General features: G+C 44.6%; 2 protein-coding genes and 1 long non-coding RNA gene across 4 annotated transcripts in view; 1 reads left to right on the plus strand and 2 right to left on the minus strand.

Moving 5' to 3' along the window:
- Nucleotides 1-15,284, plus strand: part of MAP1B (microtubule associated protein 1B) — a 94,182-nt gene extending 78,898 nt beyond the window's left edge. For both annotated transcript variants that reach the window (XM_068535480.1, XM_068535481.1), the window contains 3 exons: nucleotides 14-6,530; nucleotides 9,406-9,644; nucleotides 10,778-15,284. In XM_068535480.1, the coding sequence (XP_068391581.1) occupies nucleotides 14-6,530; nucleotides 9,406-9,644; nucleotides 10,778-10,933 (6,912 nt within the window). In that variant the 3' untranslated portion in view covers nucleotides 10,934-15,284. The remainder of the gene's footprint in view (nucleotides 1-13; nucleotides 6,531-9,405; nucleotides 9,645-10,777) is intronic.
- Nucleotides 15,285-15,736: 452 nt separating this feature from the next.
- On the minus strand, nucleotides 15,737-17,146 carry LOC137756806 (uncharacterized). Its single transcript, XR_011072260.1, has 3 exons — nucleotides 16,686-17,146; nucleotides 16,243-16,427; nucleotides 15,737-15,897 (listed from the first exon to the last, which is right to left on the minus strand). It is a non-coding gene; the product is annotated as an uncharacterized lncRNA (long non-coding RNA).
- Nucleotides 17,147-19,005: 1,859 nt separating this feature from the next.
- MRPS27 (mitochondrial ribosomal protein S27) overlaps nucleotides 19,006-24,196 on the minus strand; it is a 99,346-nt gene continuing 94,155 nt past the window's right edge. The window contains exon 11 of the mRNA XM_068535483.1: nucleotides 19,006-23,217. Within this exon, the coding sequence (XP_068391584.1) occupies nucleotides 23,125-23,217 (93 nt within the window). The 3' untranslated portion in view covers nucleotides 19,006-23,124. The remainder of the gene's footprint in view (nucleotides 23,218-24,196) is intronic.

Consider the following 24,196-nt stretch of genomic DNA (forward strand, 5'->3'; position numbering starts at 1 on the left):
TTTTAAATCCCAGATTGGGGAGTTACTGAGTACCACCCATCCCGCCAACAAAGCCAGCTTAACCCTTTTCTGTCCCGAAGAAGGGGACTGGAAAAACTCCAATCTTGACAGACATAATCTCCAAGACTTCATCAATATTAAACTCAACTCCGCTTCTATATTGCCAGAAATGGAAGGACTTTCCGAGTTTACCGAGTATCTCTCAGAATCCGTGGAAGTCCCATCTCCCTTTGATATCCTAGAACCTCCCACATCAGGTGGATTTCTGAAGCTCTCCAAGCCCTGCTGTTACATTTTTCCAGGAGGGAGGGGTGATTCTGCCTTGTTTGCAGTGAACGGATTCAATATGCTCATCAACGGAGGATCAGAAAGAAAATCCTGCTTCTGGAAGCTCATCCGACACTTGGACCGAGTGGACTCCATCCTGCTCACCCACATTGGGGATGACAATTTGCCTGGAATAAACAGCGTGCTCCAGCGGAAAATTGCAGAGCTCGAGGAAGAACAGTCCCAGGGCTCCACCACAAATAGTGACTGGATGAAAAACCTCATCTCCCCCGACTTAGGAGTTGTATTTCTCAATGTACCTGAAAATCTGAAAAACCCAGAGCCAAACATCAAGATGAAGAGAAGCATAGAAGAAGCTTGCTTCACTCTCCAGTACCTAAACAAATTGTCCATGAAGCCAGAACCTCTGTTCAGAAGTGTAGGCAATACCATTGATCCTGTCATTCTTTTCCAAAAAATGGGAGTTGGTAAACTAGAGATGTATGTGCTTAACCCAGTCAAGAGCAGCAAGGAAATGCAGTATTTTATGCAGCAGTGGACTGGCACCAGCAAAGACAAGGCTGAACTAATCCTGCCTAACGGTCAAGAGATAGACATCCCAATTTCCTACTTAACTTCAGTCTCATCTTTGATCGTGTGGCATCCTGCAAACCCTGCAGAGAAAATCATCCGAGTCTTATTTCCTGGCAACAGCACCCAATACAATATCCTGGAAGGACTGGAAAAGCTCAAACATTTGGACTTCCTGAAACAGCCGCTGGCCACCCAGAAGGATCTAACTGGCCAGGTGGCCACCCCTGCTGTGAAACAAGTAAAACTGAAGCAGAGGGCCGACAGCCGGGAGAGCCTGAAGCCAGCTGCAAAACCACTCCCCAGCAAATCCGTGCGAAAGGAGTCGAAAGAAGAAACCCCTGAAGTCACAAAAGCTAATCACGTGGAAAAGGCACCCAAAGTTGAAAGCAAAGACAAGGTAACGGTGAAAAAAGACAAACCAGTAAAAGCAGAAGCCAAACCTCCAGTGACAGAAAAGGAGGTGCCCAGCAAAGAAGAGCTGCCTCCGGCCAAAGCCGAGGGGCCTGAAAAGCAAGGCACAGACATCAAACCCAAAGTCACCAAGGAGAAGACTGTGAAAAAGGAAACAAAGGCAAAACCCGAAGAAAAGAAAGAGGAGAAGGAAAAGGAAAAGCCAAAGAAAGAAGTGGCTAAAAAGGAGGACAAAACACCTGTCAAGAAGGAGGAAAAACCAAAAAAGGAAGAGGTGAAAAAGGAAGTCAAAAAAGAAATCAAGAAAGAAGAGAAAAAAGAAGTCAAAAAAGAGGTTAAGAAAGAAACCCCACTGAAGGAAGCCAAGAAGGAAGTTAAGAAGGAGGAAAAGAAGGAAATAAAAAAGGAGGAAAAGGAACCCAAAAAAGAAATTAAGAAACTTCCTAAAGACACAAAGAAATCACCTACTCCCGTAGCTGAAGCAAAAAAACCGGCTGCATTAAAACCAAAAGTACCCAAGAAGGAAGAGACTGTCAAGAAAGATTCTGTTGCTGCTGGGCAGCTGAAGGAGAAGGGGAAAATTAAAGTCGTTAAGAAGGAAGGCAAGGCCGCAGAGGCTGTGGCCGCGGCCGCCGGCACCATGGCCACTGCAGCGGCTGTGGCGGCAGCAGCCGGAATAGCGACCACTGGCCCCGCCAAAGAACTCGAAGCCGAGAGGTCCCTTATGTCATCCCCCGAGGATCTGACCAAGGACTTTGAAGAGCTGAAGGCTGAAGAGGTCGACTTAGCAAAAGACATCAAGCCTCAGCTGGAGCTGATCGAAGATGAAGAGAAACTGAAGGAAACCGAGCCCGTCGAAGCCTATGTCATCCAGAAAGAGACAGAAGTCACCAGAGGTCCCGCCGAGTCCCCCGATGAGGGCATCACCACCACTGAAGGGGAGGGTGAGTGTGAGCAAACCCCCGAGGAGCTGGAGCCCGTCGAGAAGCAGGGCGTGGAGGACACTGAAAAATTTGAAGACGAAGGCGCGGGTTTTGAGGAGTCCTCCGAGACTGGAGACTATGAAGAGAAGGCGGAAACTGAGGAGGCTGAGGAGCCAGAAGAGGACGGAGAGGAGACCGTGCGTGTGAGCACCTCCAAGCACAGCCTGGCAGAGGAGGAGGAGAGTGTGAAGGCTGAGGCTGACGGGTACATCAAGGAGAAGAGGGAGTCGGTGGCCAGTGGTGATGACCGAGCAGAGGAAGACATGGACGAGGCACTGGAGAAGGGAGAAGCTGAACAATCTGAGGAGGAGGGCGACGAGGAGGACAGAGCCGAGGATGCCAGAGAGGAAGACTATGAGCCCGAAAAGGCTGAAGCTGAAGATTACGTGATGGCCGTGGTTGACAAGGCTGCGGAGGCTAGCGGTGCCGAGGACCAGTATGGATTCCTTACCACGTCCGCCAAGCTAGCGGGAGCCCAGTCTCCTGTCCAAGAACCTGCATCTTCAATTCACGATGAGACTTTACCCGGAGGCTCGGAGAGTGAGGCCACTGCCTCCGACGAGGAGAATCGGGAAGACCAGCCTGAAGAATTCACTGCCACCTCCGGCTACACCCAGTCTACCATTGAGATATCCAGCGAGCCCACCCCCATGGACGAGATGTCTACTCCTCGAGATGTGATGAGTGACGAGACCAACAATGAAGAGACCGAGTCCCCATCTCAAGAATTTGTAAACATCACCAAATACGAGTCTTCACTGTATCCTCAGGAATACTCCAAACCTGCTGTGACATCACTCAACGGACTTTCTGAAGGGTCAAAAACAGATGCCACTGATGGGAAGGATTACAGTGCTTCAGCCTCCACCATCTCACCACCCTCGTCCATGGAGGAAGACAGGTTCAGCAGATCTGCTCTACGTGATGCCTACTGCTCTGAAGAGAAAGACGTGAGAGCCGGTGCCATGCTGGAGATCAAAGACACCGTCTCAGCAGTTTCAGATGAAAAACTTAGCCCACCCAAGAGCCCGTCCCTGAGTCCATCTCCACCATCACCCATAGAAAAGACCCCGCTGGGTGAACGTAGCGTGAACTTTTCTCTGACACCCAGTGAGATTAAAGTCTCAGCAGAGGCAGAAGTAGTCCCAGCATCTCTGGAGGTGACCCAAGAAGTAGTGGAAGAACACTGTGCCAGTCCTGAGGATAAGACCCTGGAAGTGGTGTCTCCATCTCAGTCTGTGACTGGCAGTGCTGGCCACACACCGTACTACCAATCTCCCACTGATGAGAAATCTAGTCACCTTCCCACAGAGGTCATTGAAAAACCAGCGGCAGTGCCAGTGAGCTTTGAATTCAGTGATGCCAAAGATGAGAGTGAAAGGGCTTCCATAAGCCCCATGGATGAACCTGTGCCTGACTCGGAGTCTCCTATTGAAAAAGTTTTGTCTCCTTTACGGAGCCCTCCCCTAATTGGATCTGAGTCTGCATATGAAAGTTTTCCAAGTGCGGATGACAAGGCTCTTGATAGATGTACCGAAAGCCCCTTTGAAGGAAAGAATGGAAAAGAAGGCTTTCCAGACCAAATAAGTCCAGTTTCTGACATGACTTCCACTGGTGTTTTCCAAGACAAACAGGAAGGGAAAAGCACAGACTTTATACCGATAAAGGAAGACTTTGGTCAAGAAAAGAAAACTGATGATGTTGAAGCCATGAGTTCTCAAGCAGGACTGGCTTTAGATGAAAGGAAGTTAGGAGGAGATGTTTCCCCTACACAAATAGATGTCAGTCAGTTTGGATCTTTTAAAGAAGACACTAAGATGTCCATTTCTGAAGGCACTGTCTCAGACAAGTCAGCTACCCCTGTTGATGAGGGTGTGGCAGAAGACACATACTCTCACATGGAGGGTGTGGCCTCGGTCTCCACAGCTTCTGTGGCTACGAGCTCATTTCCAGAGCCAACAACAGATGACGCGTCTCCCTCGCTGCATGCTGAGGTTGGTTCCCCACATTCCACTGAAGTAGACGACTCCCTTTCAGTGTCTGTCGTGCAAACGCCTACCACTTTCCAGGAAACAGAAATGTCTCCATCTAAGGAAGAAAGCCCAAGACCAATGTCAATTTCTCCACCAGACTTCTCCCCTAAAACAGCCAAGTCTAGGACACCAGTTCAAGATCACAGATCTGAACAATCCTCGATGTCGATTGAATTTGGCCAGGAATCCCCTGAGCACTCCCTTGCTATGGACTTCAGTCGTCAGTCTCCAGATCACCCTACAGTGGGTGCAAGTATGCTTCACATCACTGAAAATGGGCCAACTGAGGTGGACTACAGTCCTTCTGACATGCAGGACTCGAGTTTATCACACAAGATCCCACCAACGGAGGAGCCGTCCTACACCCAAGATAATGATCTTTCTGAGCTCATCTCAGTCTCTCAGGTGGAGGCCTCCCCATCCACCTCCTCCGCACATACCCCTTCTCAGATCGCTTCTCCTCTCCAAGAAGATACTCTATCCGATGTTGTTCCTCCCAGGGATATATCCTTATATGCCTCGCTCACCACTGAAAAAGTGCAAAGTCTGGAAGGCGAGAAGCTCTCACCAAAATCTGATATCTCTCCACTCACCCCGAGAGAGTCCTCTCCTTTGTATTCCCCTAGTTTTTCAGACTCTACCTCTGCAGTCAAAGAGAGCACAGCACCTTGCCACACTGCCTCTCCCCCACCAATGGGTGCAGCATCTGCAGAGCCGTATGGCTTCCGTGCCTCCATGTTATTTGATACGATGCCACACCATCTAGCCTTGACGAGAGATTTGACCACATCCAGCCTGGAGAAGGACAGTGGAGGGAAGACACCTGGAGACTTCAGCTATGCCTATCAGAAGCCTGAGAAGACAACCAGGTCCCCAGATGAAGAAGGTTACGACTATGAGGCTTATGAGAAAACCACCCGGACCCCAGATGTGAGTGGCTATTACTATGAGAAAACAGAGGGCACCATCAAATCCCCACGTGACAGAGGCTACTCCTATGAGACCATTGAGAAAACCACCAAGACGCCCGAAGATGCCGGCTATGCCTATGAAATTACTGAAAAGCCCACGCGGAGCCCCGAAGAGTCTGGGTACGCATACGAGTTAAGTGAGAAGACGATAAGGACCCCTGAAGTGAGTGCTTACAGCTACGAAAAGACTGAGCGGTCTCAAAGGCTCCTCGATGACATCAGCAATGGCTATGATGACTCTGAAGAGGGTGGCCACACACTTGGGGATTCCAGCTACTCTTACGAGACCACTGAGAAAACTGCCAGTTTCCCTGGGTCTGAAAGTTACTCCTATGAGACATCGACAACAACTACACGAACCCCTGTTACCTCCGCATACTGTTACGAGACCCCCGATAAAAGCGCTAGAACCCCCGAGGCGTCTACATATGCCTATGAGACTCCAGACCAGTGCTACACTGCTGAAAAGAAGTCCCCCTCCGAGGCTCGCCAGGATGTTGACTTATGCCTTGTGTCCTCCTGTGAATACAAGCATCCCAAGACGGAGCTTTCACCCTCCTTCATTAATCCCAATCCTCTCGAGTGGTTTGCCAGTGAAGAGCCAACGGAAGAATCGGAGAAGCCCCTCACCCAATCAGGGGGAGCCCCACCACCTCCTGGAGGAAAGCCCCAGGGCCGACAATGTGATGAAACCCCTCCCACCTCAGTCAGCGAGTCAGCCCCGTCCCAGACGGACTCTGATGTCCCCCCGGAGACAGAAGAGTGCCCCTCCATCACAGCTGATGCGAACATCGACTCGGAAGATGAATCAGAAACCATCCCCACAGACAAAACCGTCACGTACAAACACATGGATCCACCTCCGGCCCCCATGCAGGACCGCAGCCCTTCTCCACGCCACCCTGATGTGTCCATGATGGACCCGGAGGCCTTGGCCATCGAGCAGAACCTGGGCAAAGCTCTGAAGAAGGACCTGAAGGAGAAGACCAAAACCAAAAAGCCAGGTACAAAGACCAAGTCATCCTCACCTGTCAAGAAGGGTGATGGGAAGTCCAAGCCCTCTGCAGCTTCACCCAAGCCAGGGGCCTTGAAGGAATCCTCAGATAAGGTGTCCCGAGTGGCTTCTCCTAAGAAGAAGGAATCTGTGGAAAAAGCAACAAAAACCACCACCACTCCTGAGGTCAAAGCCACACGTGGAGAAGAGAAAGACAAGGAGACCAAGAATGCCGCGAACACCTCCACATCCAAATCGGTAAAGACGGCGACTGCAGGTAGGTGGAAGGTGCTGGCATCCTGGTGCAGGACACGACAGTTCTACTTTTCACTGCAGCCTCTGCATTTCCATCCGACTTTGTACTGGGGAGGTGAGAGAACACAACTTGGTGCTCTCCCTTCCCTTCACTGTTTTCGTCTGCCAAAAGGTATAGATCTCAGCCCAGTGTAGCCCGTCGGCCTGGGGATAGCTCAGCTTATGGCCCAGGGCAGCTCTGATTTCCCAGATGCGACCCCTGGGTTTGCTCCCTTTTGCAACACAGCAACCGCAGCCTTGTTCTGAATCTTCAGAACCAAGGATGTGTGTTTCATGCTCCTCGGGAAGATTCTGTTGGCATTGGCTTCAGCCACGCCGGCCCCAGAATCAAGCTGAGGTGACACGGGCCAGGAGCTCTCAAAGGCCTAGGGAGAACCAGAGTTCCAAGCCAAGCCTGGAATAAGCAGCATAGGTCCAAGATTTAGGTTCCATTTTTTAAAAATAAAAACATTTAAAATAAAGTTACAACATTTTAAAAATTAAAAATTATACAGTTTTTAAATAGAAAAAAATTACCAGGCTGGAGATGCATCCCCATTAAAGGCAATGCTTTGTTTGATCAACCAGCGAATTCAGCTGACCACTGGGTACCCAGTACAAATAGAGAGAAAAGCATCCAAGGCTCTACTTATCCCATTCTGACCACAAGGCCTCACTAACCAGAGACTCAGCATTCTATTTCAGACTGAAATTCCACTTGGCAAGAGCAGATATCCCTGACTTCAGATTCTTAGACTTATCAAGGTCTCAGCAATGACCTGGGTTTTTGATGGAACAGGTCTCTCTGATGGCCCAGCTTCATTTTGTTGCTTCAGACCAATTACAGGGATTTGAATTCATATATTTTATTTGCTTTACACAGTTATTTGGGGATTTTAGATCACAGTTCACAAAGTAACATAAATTGACTCAAACGTGTAAAGCGAACAGTAATTTAAGCAACACTTCCTTGATTTATTATGGAAAATCTGAGAGATGAACCTTTGGGACTCTCAAATTCAGTACATTTTAGGAAGTATTAGTTACAGGTACAAATTTTTACTTTTAAGCAACATGGAGCATCGATTTCAAGACTCAGGTCTTATCAGGTTTCCTCCTTTTACTTGCACGTAGAAAACAAACTGAATTTTGTTCATGCTTAGACTTAATAGAAAACCACCAGATAATTAACTCCTTGACCTAAATAAAGGACTTGACGACTTCACCCGCACTTAGGAGAAAACATGAAATCCATCCAAACAGATAAAATCCAACTGAAATCTGCTACCAAACTTGCTCAACATACACTCTAGCCCACACAACTGATATTTTCTTTAAACTTTAAACTTTTTTTAAGTTGCACTATTAATTAATTTTAAAACAAACCTGGGTCGACTTCTGGCAGTTCCCTCGGTTTGGGCTTCTACGAGCAATGTTCCTTTGGTGTTGATGGGAGTGATTTAGTGTGCAACGGGAAACCGCAGACATTTTTAAATATTAGAAGAAATGTAATCACAAACTTCTGTTACAAGTCAGAGTTCTCTGGGAGACTTACACATGGATATGTTGAGGGCTTTTAGCTTAGGTTCATTATAAAGGCTGGCTAATCTATTCATAAAATGAGTCGGTTTATCCAAATACCAGTTTGCCTGATTCTCACCACTTCCCTACCCCCCCTGAAAATAAAACTAGACCATTGATGGAATTCACTGCTGGTTTTGACTCTGGGATGACAGCCTCTATACATCCCATGGAGAAAGGCAAGAGGATTAAATATATAGGATCCAGCTAGTATTTTAAATGGCTTTACAGCAGTGGTCTCAAGCCAGATACCAGATACACATTAGCATCAGCTGGGGTGCTTTTAAAAAATGGTGGTACCCAGGCCCTACCCCAGCCCAATTAAGCCAGACTCTGGGGCATGGGGCCTGGTATTAAGCATGCTAAGTGATTCTAATCATGTGGCCAGGGAAAGAATCACTGCCTTAGAATGCTAGTTGTATTAATGTTTCAAAAAGTTTAAACCTTCTAATTAGAACAAATCAGAAAGCCAGCTCACCAAACAAGGTGCCCAGAAACTTTGGGGTTAGTCTGAATCTTTCCTTTGCCCGGGCTTTCTGATTTAGACTGGGAATTTTGGCTGCCACATGCCCCTGACCTCAGTCTGGTATGTCCTGATTGGCTAGAGGAAGCCTAGTCTTTCTGACCCTTCCTCTTGCCAAAGTTTGGCATCCGATCTTGTCTAAGGAGAGACGTCCCACATTTTAGAGTACTGTCCTAAGGAGAGAATACAGTGTTTCATCAGTTTATGAATGAGGTTGAGGTGCTGAGGGTCTTGGAAATCATATGGTGTTAATTAAGATCTGACCACTGGCTAGGTCAAATGTGAGGGTATAATATTCAGCTGTGGGCAAAATTGCTTTCAAATGAGATCTTAACTGGATTACAAAGATTGCTTAACTGTGTTTTACCAAATGCAGATATTTTCTTTTGTCCTTTAAAATCTGTTTCTTAGACCACTTTTCAAATTAAAATGCACATTAGTACCTCTTTCAGGAGGAGTGTTACTACCTAGTTCCATCTTTGAGGAAGGCCTGAACTCTTCTTCCTAATGGGTTGTCCACAAAGAGAAACATTCCATTCTTCATTTCTCCTGTTGAGATGGTAAACAACCAGGTGATGTTTTCTCAAACTGCCAGTGTTAAATGCCCTCTATGAGAGAGGGGAATGCCCAGTACCCCCTCCCCATGTCCTAGAGGACCTTCTCGGGAAGGAGTAGGGAAGGTGTACTGGACAGATGGGTCTCTTCGCATTCCTGTGACCCTGGCTTTCTCTTTATTTTTGTTCATTTACTGAAGGGCCAGGAAACACCAAGACATCCAAGCCCTCAGCTGTGCCTCCAGGCCCCCCTGTGTACTTGGACCTGTGCTATATTCCCAACCACAGCAATAGTAAGAACGTCGATGTTGAATTTTTCAAGAGAGTGAGGTCGTCCTACTACGTGGTGAGTGGGAATGACCCCGCTGCTGAGGAGCCCAGCCGGGCTGTCCTGGACGCCTTGTTGGAAGGGAAGGCCCAGTGGGGCAGCAACATGCAGGTAAGAGCTCCAGGACAGTGTCCGCACTGCACATGGAGCTGTGTCCAGAGGCAGAGGCAAGGGATCATGTTTAGTGAGGCACCATTATGACTGTGGATCCACATGAGGTACCCCGGGGGGTCTGCCACACATAAACTATCCTGAGGACAAAGTGGACTTAACACACGGAAGGCGGTCTAAAAGTATTCTTGTTACCACCAGCCACCAGGGGCTTGGAGGAAAGCCACTTTACCACCCTAAAGCATAATACATTTATCTGCAAAATGGGACCAAGATTACTTGCCCTTCACCCTAATATACCAAGAATATTAACCAATGTAACCAAGTGGTCATATTTCCGTGTGATGCGGATAAGGACTTGTCTTTACTCCTTTGTGCTTCACAAGTAGACCAAAGCTTGGAATATGGCCATTCAGAAAAGCAGCTGTCCAGTGAGATTCTGCAGGAGGAGCAGTGCTGAAAATGGTCCCCAGCAGGATACTCCCAACTCCCAAACATCATAACTAGGCACGAACCACTCTTAATACTATTTCAGCTGTGGTTTTTGCTTATCTAAGTTTTCCTTACGGTTTTGTACAGTCATTTAGTAAACTGTGCTTGCATAACATTAGATAGAAAGGCTGGTTATTTCGTCATATGAAATCTAATGAGAAACACCCAGTGGCCTCTTACTGAATACGAGGTGGAATTTTTACGGTTCAAGCCAGTACCCGCCTACCCACCCAACTCCTCTGCCCCTAAGCACACACACAAATTAAAGATACAAATGTTTGTTCTCAGGATCAGTTATGTTAAAGGAAATACAAGAAATTCCACCTCAACTGAAGCACTTCTCTTAACACTAAAGAACTGAAAAACCGACGACTCATTGATAAACTGATTAGCTGGTCATGACCTGCTTTTGGTTCCAGTCTTCAGCTCCCCCAGAAAAACTGGTTTTTTGGCAGCTTTATTCTGGTTCCTAGAAAACGTTAAGTTGAAAAGTTCTTTGAATTTCCTAAGGACAATAGAAGGTTTTTCTCTTTGCCCTTCTTTTTCTATTGGTCTAATTAATACCTCGCTGTTGTTCTGGTTTTTTTTTCCATCCGATTTCCGGTTCTGCTCTTCAGCAGCTGTTTTCTCTCTCCCTGCAGGTGACCCTGATCCCAACTCATGACTCAGAAGTGATGAGGGAATGGTATCAGGAGACCCATGAGAAGCAGCAGGACCTCAACATCATGGTTTTAGCAAGCAGCAGTACCGTGGTTATGCAAGACGAATCCTTCCCTGCATGTAAGATCGAACTGTAACAACCAGGCCAGCCACGCCACAGGGTTTGAACTTTGTTTCCAGAAATTCTTCAGTTTGAAACCACCTTTTCTAACAAAAGTCAATTCACCTAAATAAGTCGCTGAACTGTTACCTGCCAAACGCTATACTGTGTCATGGTGATACAAGTCACTAATATCTCTCAGTTTTTGCTGATTGCTAAGGGAAGTAGCAGTCTTCCCACACTAGGGTTCAAGTTACTGCAAAATTACCTACCCCAGTTCATCTCTGCTGAACATTTGGAAACCATGCACTAGCAAACCCAACTGATTTCTGCTAGGTAGACGCATCTGTCTTAGAGAGAGAAAGAGAGAGAGAGCGCGCACGCACAAAAGAGAGGGAACGCAGAACAGAGAGAGAGAGAGGGAGAAAATGAGAAAGAAAAAAGGAATGCAAGAGGAGGAGATGTAATGGTAGAGAATGCTGGTGAGATACCAGAGAGAAAGAGAGAGCAGGGTGGGGCAGAGAAGAGAAAATAACCATTAGTTAGGTCTGCATTTTCTGTCTATTCTGTAGTCTGCATAGGCAAAGTTTGTAACTTGTGTCAGTCTGAGTCATCAAAAAGGGTCTTAGTTTCCTAAAACAAGTTGGCTGGAAGAAAACAGAAAAGAACAAAACTTGTAATGAGGGCATGTGAGATTTTTCACGCCTTAATTAAGCTCCTTCAGTTTGAAGGCTGCACACTGACAAAATGTAGTGAGTGTAGACTGGACATGCAAGTGGTTTGAACCCCATTCAGAACTCTCAGACTCTTCAAACACACGAGTAGATTGATCTAAGGCATGCTCCCAGCATCTGTGCACCCAGTTAGTCCACTCTGAGTCAATTAACCTGCATGCGGAGACACCCAAGTCCACCCCGATAAACAAGCAAATACCAAAGCAGTTGGGAGTACATACGGTAGACAATTTGCCTTAGGAAGTGACTTGAATGTACAAAGATACTTGATGCACTTATTTTTTAATGTGAGACAGCAAGTTTATAAAACATCCGTGTAGGATTATAGACACTCCAGTTAAAGGAGCATGTGTGTGCGCGTGGGAGGGGTACTAGGAGCTTACCTGATCGGTGCAACAGTCTGATGCTGAGCATTGCGTGTTGAATACCACCTCAGGCCCCTCAGCCAAGCAAGTTGAGCCTTTCATAGCTTCTTTACTACTGCAAGTTCAAGATTGAAACGGCTTCTATGATCAGAACTGGGAAAACAGTGAATCTTAAAGGTGGAAGAGGTTCTCAGCAAGTGTACAGTATTTAGCTTCCCTCGTCTTACATTGGCTTTTTTTTTTTTTTTTAATTTTCCATTAATTTCAGCATAATTATGGGAACAAGTGTACAGAAGAATTTTTTTTTTTTTTTTAGATATGTGAGAACTTTTCATAGATGAACTTTTTAACAAATGTTTTCATTTACAGGAAAATGCAAAGAAAATTTTCAAGTGACAGTCTTTCTTTTTTTTTAAAGTGTTTCGTGAGACAAAAAAATGAATAATGTTTTTTGAAGTTCTGGTGAGATTGAAGTCTGATATTGCAGTAATAATATTTATTAAAAGCCCATCACTACCAGGAATAGTGATACCTCCCACCCCTTGAGTCCCATAACAAAAATTTGAGTATGCGCTATCTTAGAGTGGGGGAGAATGGCTACTTTTCCAGGCCTTTACGAGTACATCACCCAGTGGTATCCTACGTACTTCTTTCAAGATCTTCAACCATGAGGTAAAAGAGCCAAGACAAGTTCAAAGAACGCTAGCAAAAATTTGCTTTGGGATTTTTCTTTTTTGGAAAAAAAAACAAACAAAAAAAGAAAAATACGTTGAAAACAAATGAATTCCCAACTCCTACGGTTCATCACGTAGAGTTCAGAGATCATTTCCATCATTGTCATCATTGAACTATGAACCTGGGAAGCCAGATCATGATTAAAACTGACATTAAGTTTCAAGTTGCAGATCAGCGCACCCAGTGTTCAGATGTGGCAAACTTTTCAGTGACAGCTGTGCTGGGCTCTGTCGAGTTGCGTCTCCTGCAGACTCTATAAGATCTACGGAGTAGTCAACAATCACCTCGTTTTATTTTCTATGTTAGTTATTTATTTCAGAATTAACATTTTAGTTTATTTTTGTCTGATAAGTGTGTGTTTTGCACTGCTAACTACTATGAGGGTTTAAACAATGCTTCTTCCAGGTCCCTTCACCGAGGACCTAATGCAGTCTACTTAATGCTGTGAATTACATTTTTCAAATGTTTAATTTTTTTTAAAAATTAATATTCTATTTTTTTTAGGCTTCTCTAGAAATGCAGCTTTTATTTATTACCCTATTTCTTTGAAGTCCTTAAGAACAACGCATTGATTTAGGGTACAAAAAAATGAGCACACGATGGAAAACACATTGTGACAAAAAAGGATTTCAGTGAGTATAAACTCACCTACTTAAAAGGTATTTTAAGAGACAACCTAAGATACTCAAGATGATTATTTAATAATTAGTTGTTAAGTTGGTTCACATGATGCATTGGAAGAGAAACAGATTTCCAGCCTTCTTGCCAAATCCAGACCTCTGGTTGATTTTTCTTTGATAGAAGATGGAATTATTTTCCAATTTCCCAAATTAAATTTATTTAACATGTACATTATTTTGCTTTAAGAAAAAAACCAAACATTTTAGGAAAATTATAGCCAGTCTTCAATTATAACCATTCTATCCCACTCCTTTTTTTTTTTTTTTTTTCTTTTCTTTTTTGCTATGGAATTTAATGGAAAAAATATACAAAAGCTGTCACTGGTCAGCTGGCTCTTTTTCCTATGAAATAGATCAGTACCTTTCTCCATCCATTGTTCTCAGTGATGACCACAGAGCCTGAATATAACAGGAACACCAATATTTACATTACAGGTTGCTCCTGTCCTTCCAGACACCTTTCCTACCTGTGTGACTAACCTAATTTTGCTAGTTTCATAAATACACGATTAGTTTAGTAACAGCCATCACAATGTACCATGTACATTCATGGTGAGAGCTAAAGACTGACACAGACTTCTAGGAGCTTTATTCATACTGATTACTTAATCCAATTGTATAGATTGAATATTTGAGTGAAAGGAATTTACACTCTGTTTAAATGATGGGATTCCATCGAGATAGCACTCATGATCATGAACTTTTTGGTGGCATTCTTAAAATTCTACAGAGACTAAACGTTAGAGATGATCCTCCATTTTCAATTTTAACTAATTCTATCCCCTTTCTCAAAACCCAATCCCTGTGCATGCTTTCTCAGTCTTGTGGTGGGGCTGGATACAGTGACTGACCCCCCCCCCCCCACTTCCCAACCCTTAAATGCCATTTTCCATGGTGTTCCAAAAAAAAAAAAATGTTTTTTGTTTTCCTTAACCTTACATATCATAGTGAATGGTTTCCCCAGTGTATATGAATGTTTTAAGTGTCTCCAATAGCTTACACAGTTTAGGAGCTTACCAGTACTCATTTAATAAGATTTAATCATTTGCTAATGGAAATTTTACCACTTCCCATTTTCCCTGTTACCAAATCTCAGCTCTCAGGAGCTTCTCTACGATTCTGAAATGGCTTTTCTTGCCTCTTTAGTCACCTGTCACAGGAGGTTCTTGCTCAGTAATGACATAGTGAGTTAGATTAATAACTTTTTTTTTGCGCTTCCGATTTAGAAGAAAAGACCCCGCTTCCGTCTGAAAGGAACTGTAAGCTTTTATCTTTTAACCAACTGAACAACACACCAAAAGCAGCCTAGGGGATGAGCATTTCTTTGAAAGCAATTAGGTTATTCACCTGGTATTAAAACTATTTACTATGAAAAAATAATCTGTGACTTTATTAATTTAAAAGGCAGCATCAACAACTGAAAAGGAAGGGAAGAAATAAATAGCTTCTCTGCACTCATTTGGAGCTCCCCAAAAAAGGAGCCATCGAGATGGGGCTTCAAGACCGGGGCTGCCCTTTTCAGAACGCCCCTGCGGCACTGAGTCAGGCTTACGGCGCTGCATGCAGCCCTTCTCCTTCCACCCTGGAAGGACATGGTCTTGAGCCTGGCTGAGAAGCACCTCCCACTCCTCTCTCTTGTTCTGAATGGTGTTTGTGTCAGTCTGCAGCTGTGTATGGTATTATGTCTTATAATCCTGCATCACTTCTATCCTATCCAGTCATATCTAATGTAGAAAATTAGTTTCCAGTGAAAGTAATATGTAGTGCTTTTATGATATTTGTGTGCAATATCCCCTCTTCCATTGAGGATATTTGATGTAAAAGAAAAAAAAAAAAACACCTCAGTTCCACAATAAAATACAAAAGTGGCAAAAGTTGGTGTGTGTGCCGTGCTGTCCTTTTGTTGTGTGTTACTGAGTTGGGTGCGTTGCGGGGCTGAGGCGTGTGTGGGTGGGTTCATTCACAAGGAGTGATTGATTGTGTTCTTTTCAGAGTGGGCTCCCTGGCTTTTGGTAAACCGCTGAGAGGGCCCTGCTACTATTTCTACAACTGTTTTTGTAGCCAAGCCCTAGAGGACCTTGGGGTCTAAGGACAGAAACCGGAAGATCAGAGAAAGAGTTAAAATTATTGCTTAAAAAGAAAAAGTCAACAGAGCAGTGTACCTGAAGGAGGATATTGGGAGGGTTTCCTACTAAATCACAATATAAAACCAAAAACCAGGTTTTAATCTTAGCTCTGCCACACCTGGCTGTGTGACCTCAGTCACTTAATCCGTCCGGAACTCCTTTCCTTACCTGTAGAATGAGAGGATTTGACCAGATGGTCAAACTGGATGATCCCTCCTAGGGCTGACTTTCTGGGGCTCTACAAAGCCATCACACTCAGTCAATATATCCAATACGTTATCTCCTTTTTTTGTTTCTTGCTCAGTTACAGAGTAAGCTCTATATAACATAATATGCTGTGGATTGGATTCACACCTAGGAACTAAAAGATTTTTAGGAAAAGTGATGATAAATAATAAAAAAAAAGAAAAAAAGGAGGAATTCTCCTCAATCATTCAATGATTATTATACCTTTACTCTATACCCAGCAGTGGGTAAGACCATGGGGGTTTAAAGGTGAGCAAAACATAAGTCCTGCCCTAACTGAACGCGGTGACTGGGACTCCCAAAATCCAAGGATGAGTGAAGGTGACCATAGGAAAAGCACCAGAAATGTCTAAACTGAGACTGTGTGTGTGTGTGTGTGTGTGTGTGTGTGTGTGGTGTGTGTGCCTCAATTCCCTCCACAGAAGACGTGCCCACAGAGTGATCAACAGACCCCCAGTACCTGGTCTTGTCTGTCCTCAGAGATGGTCCTTTGGCCTCAAAAGGCCACTGCAGCCTGTCTGAAGTCATAATGATGTTCTTCTGTCACAAACACTCCTTTTAATCTTACACTGTGCTTCCAAGCCATGGGGCTGGTCAGCCGGTCCCATTAGAAGTCACTGTGTACCAGAAGGCATTCTGAAATCCCTCCAGAAATTAAAGGGTTAAGCATGTGAGAACTCAGGGTGGGAAATTATCACCAAGAGATTTTGATTACATCTGTCAGATTAAATAAGTTGTTTTCTATTCCACTGCCACACTACTCGGTTCCAGGAAGTCTTTCTGGCCTGAACACAGGGTGACCAAGCATCCTGCTTTGCCCAGGACTGCCCTGGTTTCTGTATGGGAAGTCCTGTGTCCCAGGAGACCCCCTCAGCCCTAGGGAAGCCCCACAGTTGATCATACCTGAACCCCTCCGTGTGTTTCTATCCCACTCCCTCTGGACCGAGCACGGCGGAGATGGCGACGAGTTCATCTCCTTCCAGCTGGTCCTCTTCTACTTTGAAGGTAGCTTTTCTTCAGTTTCTGTTTTCCTATTTTGCAGGCAAATCAACAAAGTCCTGTTAAGGTACTATGACTACATTTTCTTTCTCTTTATAAATGTATTGCTCATTCTAGATGCTTCTCTGTGTCCCTACAATGACCTTTCAACACACACTTGACTCATGAATTCTTGGGTCTCTTGCATAATCCTGGATCCCACCATTTCCTCTCTGATCTTATATTGTACGTCTTAGAAATTCACTGGAGCCATACAGGCAGATTGAGTTTTGGTCACAGTCAATTCCTTTAGTATGAGCAGTTCTGGCTAATTCTCTGGGGGTTACTGGCAATGTTTTCACAGATGATGGAACATCATCATGAGGCCACGTTCATGGGGTAATCGCCCCTAAAAAGTAGGCACAGTTCTAGTTCATGGCTTCGACTATCCCCGACTCAAACCAATAATGCATGTTACTTTAATGCAGTCTCATGGATTTAAATGCTGTGTGTCAACTGACGACTTCTACAATTTGTATCTCCAGTCTGTACCTCTTCTCTGATCTCCAGACTCATATATTCAGCTGTCCATTAAAAGCTCCATTCGGATGTGCAGTAGGGACCTTTAAAACATCCCAAATCAAATTTAGCATGTCCTCAAATAAATCCCTGGTCTCCCCTGACTGCTTCTCCTTTTAGGCTTTTCCACCTCAGTAAATGGTACACACATCATTCCAGTTGCTCAGGTCAAAAATCTTGGCCCGTCAGCAGATCTGCTGGCTCCACCTTCAAGACACACCCAGTCTAACCCCTTCTCCTCACGTTCACTGTTACTACCGTCGTGCAGGCCAGTCACTTCTCCCCTGGATAACTGCAGTAGCCCCCTAACTGGTCTTCTGTTTCCTGTCCTTGCCCTCCAAGTATCTGCACATAGCAGCTAGACTAGAGTAATACTCTAAAAATGTTAGGTTGCACCATGCCATCCGGTGCTCAAAACCTTCAAATGGGTTCTCATCTCAGAGTAAAAGCCAACGTCCTTACTAATGGGCTGGCGGCCTTCACCACCTGTCCTTTCCTTTACCCCTCGTCTCCCTGGCCTCAAATCCCGCTGCTCTGCACCTTGCACAGTCCGCTCCAGCCACACGGGCCTTCCTTACACACTCGAGGCACGCTTCCCTCCAGGGCCTCAGCACTGGTGTCTTTGTCTGCCACGCTTTTCCCCAGGTGACTCCATGATCCTCAGCCTCATCCGCGTGGGTCTTTTTTCAAATGTTATCTACTCAGGAAGGCCTTCCCTCACCGCCCTGTGTTAGGCTGCAACATCCACCACTTAACCAGAACTCTTTCCCTCTTCCTTGCTTTGTCTCTGTATCACGTATCACCACGTGACATGTTATATACTTATTATGTGTCTCCTTCCATAGACTAGAAACACCACGAGGGAAGGGATCTTAGTCTATTTTGTTCCCTTCTGTATCCTCAGTGACTATTTTAACCATTCCTGACACACACTAGATGTCCAATAAATATTTGTTGAATGATTGAACGAATGAATGAACGTACTTAGTCCCAGATTAGCACAGTTATTATAGGGGGTAGTTGTTTGAAAGGGGCTTTGGAATCAGACAAGCATGGGTTCAAGCACTGTCCTTGCCACTTATTAATTGTGTGGCCCTAGGCAATTCACGTAAGTCTCAGTTTTCTCCTCTGCAAAATGAGGGTAATAATCCCTGCCCTGAAGGGTTGCTGTAAGGATTAGAGAGGATTTATTTAATTAGGATTAAATTACGTAGGAATGGGCATTCACAAAGAGCAGTTGTTAAATATAATTTGTGTAATCAAGATGGGTACATGATTGTTTGTGAACCAGAGCCGGGAAAACGCTGACACCCAACAGTGGCCCAGCAGACTGTCACTGGAGGAAACTTAGCGGGCATTCTTGCCGAGTCTATTCCAGATACTATCTTAGGCATATTAACCTCGGCATTTTAAGAATTAAAATGTTGAACTCTGCAGAGATGAAGCATCATGGAAACCAAAAGGGCAAGCAAATTCTCTTACCACCGGGTATATCAGAGGATATAATGTCCCTTTTATAAATCCTTTATAAACCTTCCCCAAAGTCCTTGATCTAGCAGTTAAAGCCCATAATGGAATTTATTTTCAGACACTTCTTTTTAAAGAACAAACCATTTTCTGAACATGTCCAGCTCAGATCTGGAATCATCACATTCATGTATAATAAACACAAAACCTAAGTGTCACTCACTGTTTTGTTTTAAACAAAGATCCTGGTGGTAACTGCCACACTCTCAGGGGCGTTGCCACCATCCTTTGTTTGGACTTCCTTGTTACCATACAGGTAATAACATCCTCATGGCAGCACGCAATGTCAGTGAAAAGGCCAAATCAATGAGGAAAGAAAAGGTTATTTTCAAGTGAAGAAGTTGTTATTTAGAATAAAAGGCAACTTTCCTGACATAACTATGTTTGTTAAAAAGTACTCCTTTCCCCATTTCCTAAAGTAAGATTTAAAAATTTATCGTTTTCAGTTTGAAGAGTTCAGCTCTGAAGGTTATTAACAATCTTTTAATGAAAATGCAGTCACACCACATTTTTCTGCTTTTATGATTCACTAAAGCCAAAACTTCATCCCTTCCTCAGCCACACGACTGGGTGCAATGGTGTCGGGTTCCGCTGACGCAGGGGAGGAAGCAGCTTCATTGTGGAACTCAAGACTCCTGGTTCCAGCTACATACCCCCAGGTAGCAAATCATATAAATCACAGACAGCCTATGGACTGGGAAAAACTATTTGCAAATGATGCGACCGACAAGGGATTAATTTCCAAAATATATAAACAGCTCACACAATTCAATAACAAAAAAACAAACAACCCAATCAAAAAATGGGCAGAAGCTCTAAATAGACATTTCCCTAAAAAAGACATACAGATGGCCAAGAAGCACATGAAAAGATGCTCAGCATTTCTAATTATTATAGAAATGCAAATCAAAACTACAATGAGGTATCACCTCACACCAGTCAGAATGGCCATCATCAAAAAGTCTGCAAACAATAAATGCTGGAGAGGGTGTGGAGAAAAGGGAACCCTCCTACACTGTTGGTGGGAATGTAAATTGGTGCAGCCATCATGAAGAACAGTATGGAGGTTCCTTAAAAAACAAAAGTAGAGTTACCATATGATCCAGCAATCCCACTCCTAGGCATATATCTGGAAAAACTCAAATTCGAAAAGATACATGTACCCCAGTGTTCACAGCAGCACTATTTACAACAGACAAGACATGGAAGCAACCTAAGTGTCCACTGACAGATGAATGGATAAAGAAGATGTCGTATACACACACACACACACACACACACACACACACACACACACAATGGAATACTACTCAGCCATAAAAAAGAATGAAATAATGCCATTTGCAGCAACATGGATGGACCTAGAGATTATCATACTAAGTAGAATAAATGAAAAGACAGAGAAAGACAAATATGATATCACTTACATGTGGAATCTAAAATATGATACAAATGGACTTGTTTACAAAACAGAAACAGACTCACAGACATAGAAAACAAACTGATGGTTACCGAAGGGGAAAAGGGGTGGGGGGGGATAAAGTAGGAGTTCGGGATTAGCAGATACCAACTACTATATATAAAATAGATAAACAAAGTCCCATTGTATAGTACAGGGAACTATATTCAATATCTTGTAATAAACTATAATGGAAAAAAATATATATATACCTGAATCACTTTGCTGTACACCAGAAACTAACACAACATTGTAAATTAACTATACTTCAATTAAAAAAAAGAAAAAAAATCATATAAATCACCATTTATCCTTTTCCATATGGACTTTTTTGAGGAAGGATAACGGCCCACCCTCTATCACTGCATATACAGTTAGACAAGAAACAACTAATGTACATCACTGCAAAAATTCCTGTGGCTGCCTGGCTCGTACACCCTAGACCAGGGTTTGTAAACTTGGCACCACCGACATTTTGGACCAGATAGTTCTTTGCTATGAGGGCTGCCCTATGCACCGTAACAGGTTTAGCAGCACCCCTGGACTCACTAATATGTTATTTCATTCAGAGTGAAATAACGACTTTGATAAACCAGTTTTCAAGGCCTCTGACTACTTGTAAAATGGACAAATTTCCCACACACATATCTGATGTGCACAGCCAGCTAGAAGGTATGAAAACAAAATGCAAAGTTTGGTGCCAAGGCAACACAGCCCCAAGAAGAGGAGAGCAAGGTATGTGTACCTCATCATTGTTTTTTCTTCTTCTACTACTCTGCCTTTTTCCTCTATTTCTTCTTCCTTTTTTGGTGGGGGAGCGGGGGACGCGCAGGGTGGGTGTGGGCTGTTCATTCCAGTTCAACTTAAAGTAATTTCTCTTGAACACCTACTTTACACGACTCCATGGGGAAGAAGGACCATCTCTACCCCAAGACGGCTTGAAACAGACCTATCTGACTAACTAAAGCACAAAGCAGGTGATGATGATTTCCCTTCATTAGAGCTTTCCCATCTCTGGGCTTGAAGTGCTCTTCCTGTGAACACCCATATCACTTTGTGTCTCTAATGATACTTTTTGGTTTATCAAGGGCAGGGCTTTTTCAGCCACTCCGTTATTATATCAAGAGGAAGGTTCAAGATACATCAAAAGGCGCCTTTTGCTCAGTAAATTAACCATCATGCATGAAGCATGATAGGTGCATATGTGCCTGCCCCCTCTCTCTCCCTAGAATATAAGTTATTTGAGGGTAGGGTCTATCGTTTACTCGTCTGTGTAAACTCAACAGTTCTTAGTACGGTGCCCAGCATACAGTATGTGCCACACAGAGGCCTGTGAGCGCAGGAAAGCAGTGCCAGAACAGAGAGAGACTGTGTGCTGTAGTCACCAAGCTTCTAAGGGAGTGATCAGTGCTGCTAAACAGAGCAGAGGGGAAAGAATCATTGCAGTTGGTATGCAGCAGAGTGAAAGCCAAATTCTCAGGGTCTAATGAACCAGCAACGAACCAGTAAGTGGAGATACCCTTTTAAGAAGTTTGGAGACAAAAGGAAGGAGGGACAGGGTAGGAGCTTGACTGATGGCAGGATAAAGGCTTTTTTGTTTCTAAAAGGGAAGGCAGTCTTGAATAAGATTGCAGGCTTGGGGCTTCCCTGGTGGTGCAGTGGTTGAGAATCTGTCTGCCAATGCAGGGGACACGGGTTCGAGCCCTGGTCTGGGAAGATCCCACATGCCGTGGAGCAACTAGGCCCGTGAGCCACAACAACTGAGCCTGCGCGCCTGGAGCTTGCGCTCTGCAACAAGAGAGGCCGCGATAGTGAGAGACCCGCGCACCGCGATGAAGAGTGGCCCCCACTTACCGCAACTAGAGAAAGCCCTTGCACAGAAACGAAGACCCAACACAGCCAAAAATAAATAAATAAATAAATAAATAAATAATAAAAATAAAGGAATTCCTTTAAAAAAAAAAAAAAAAAGATTGCAGGCTTGGAAGAAGAAATCTGTAGAGATGATGCAAGATGGAAAGAGAAGATGGCTCTGGAACAGGCAGGCAGGTAAGGAATCAGGTCACAAGTGAAGAGCCTAACCTTGGAAAGGAGGGCGGGGACACCTATCACTTTGAAGTAGAAGGGATGATGGAGAGAACAGGTAAGGAGAGAGCTGTTAAGGTAGAAACAAGGGAGGCTGAGGTTGTATTATGTGGTCTAAATTTTCTTGATAAAGCAGGAGGCAGGAACATCTGCTCACAGTTCTGGGGGGTAAGGGTCTAGGGCTTAAGCAGACCCAATAGAGAAGCTATGGAGGTAAAAACGAGAGTCAGTAAGAGAAATGAAAGAACTACTAAGTTGAAGAGGACAGCTGTAAATCTGTAGAGGAATCAGCCTGACATTACAACTTTGTACGTCAAACTTAGTGGGTCAGAAGCAAGGAGACAGAGAACAAGTGGCGGTGTGTTCGTCTCCTAGGGCTGCTGTAACAAAGTACCAAAAACTGAGTGGCTTAAAGAAGCAGAACTGGAGGCTAGAAGTTCAAAATCAAGCTGTCAGCAGGGTCACACTCTCTTTGGTGGCTCCAGGAGACAATCCTTCCTTGCCTCTTCTGGCTTCTGGTGTTGGCTTGCAATCCTTGGCTTGTGGATGCACCACTCCATTCAGGTAGCCATCTTCTCCCCGTGTGTCTTCACCTTGTCTTCTGTATCTATCTTTTGTCCAAATTTCTTTTTATAATTTGATTTTAATTTGATTATCTTTGTAAAGACCTTATTTCCAACTAAGGTCAGATTCTAAGGCATTGGGGTCAGGGCTTCAACATATTTTTTTCTTGGTGGTGGTGGGTGGACACCATTCAACCCGTAACAGGTGGCTCCAAGGATACAGGTCCATGGACGGCAAGTGGGCCTGGATAAAGGGAATGAGAAGAAATTAGAGATGCATCAGTGGGATGGCCAACCACGGGGCCCAGACTGGAAGGCAGGCAAGCAAGCAGGGTCTGAATTCTGGAGATCGAGGGTTTGAGTGACACGGTAAAGGCTAAGGGTTTGCAGGCAGAAAGTAGAGGGAAGGGCTGGTTCAGTGGGAGTCACATGATGAGAGAAAGGGAAGACTGGGAGAATGCGACTTCAGGCTGTAAGATCTTGGATTAGTGATACGAGACTGGAGGTCTGGCTGTGGCTATGGTAGGTCAGCTAGAGGGAAGGTCATCTGTTACAGTTCAGGTCATCCCCAGAGGCCAGGGTACTGACAGCAGTTTCTCCATCCACGTGGAAGAAATACAGACGGTGATATTGGTGAAAAGACCAAGGACAATTGTGGTCAGCTCTCATCATCTAGGAGGGTGGTAGGGTATCCTATAGCTCAGGGGAGAAGAGCCTGGGAAAAGGGGAGTAGATGGTGGGGAAAGACTCTCAAAGGGGAGAGTTCCTGAGAGAGATGTGGGCACACGTGTGGAAGAAGTCCGAGCAGCGGAGAACTTGGAAACTCCTGCTGGGCAGCAGCACGGTGAAGTGGTCTCTTGAACCCTGGAAGTAAAGCGCCACAGGCACAGACAAGGAGGAAAATGCAGGCAAAACTATGAGCTGAAATATCGACCAGATGCTTCATGTGTGATGGTGGTTAATTTACTGAGCAAAAGGCGTCATTTGATGTATCTTGAACCTGCCTCTTGATACAATAAGGGCTGAAAATGTCCTGCCCTTGATAAACCAAGATGTCAGAACCAACTTTTGGTCATGACCCTCTTCCTAAGTTAAGACTCAGGCCCTGTGTTGGATACTGACTGCAGGTATGTACGGAGGGAACACGCAGGGTGAGAAGCAGTGCGAGCCTGACCCCCCTAAGTTACTTAGTTTCAGTTTCCTCATTCAAAAACAGGGTAACA

This window comes from Eschrichtius robustus, chromosome 2 (assembly GCF_028021215.1).
Source record: "Eschrichtius robustus isolate mEscRob2 chromosome 2, mEscRob2.pri, whole genome shotgun sequence".
In the NCBI taxonomy this organism is placed as follows: Eukaryota; Metazoa; Chordata; class Mammalia; order Artiodactyla; family Eschrichtiidae; genus Eschrichtius; species Eschrichtius robustus.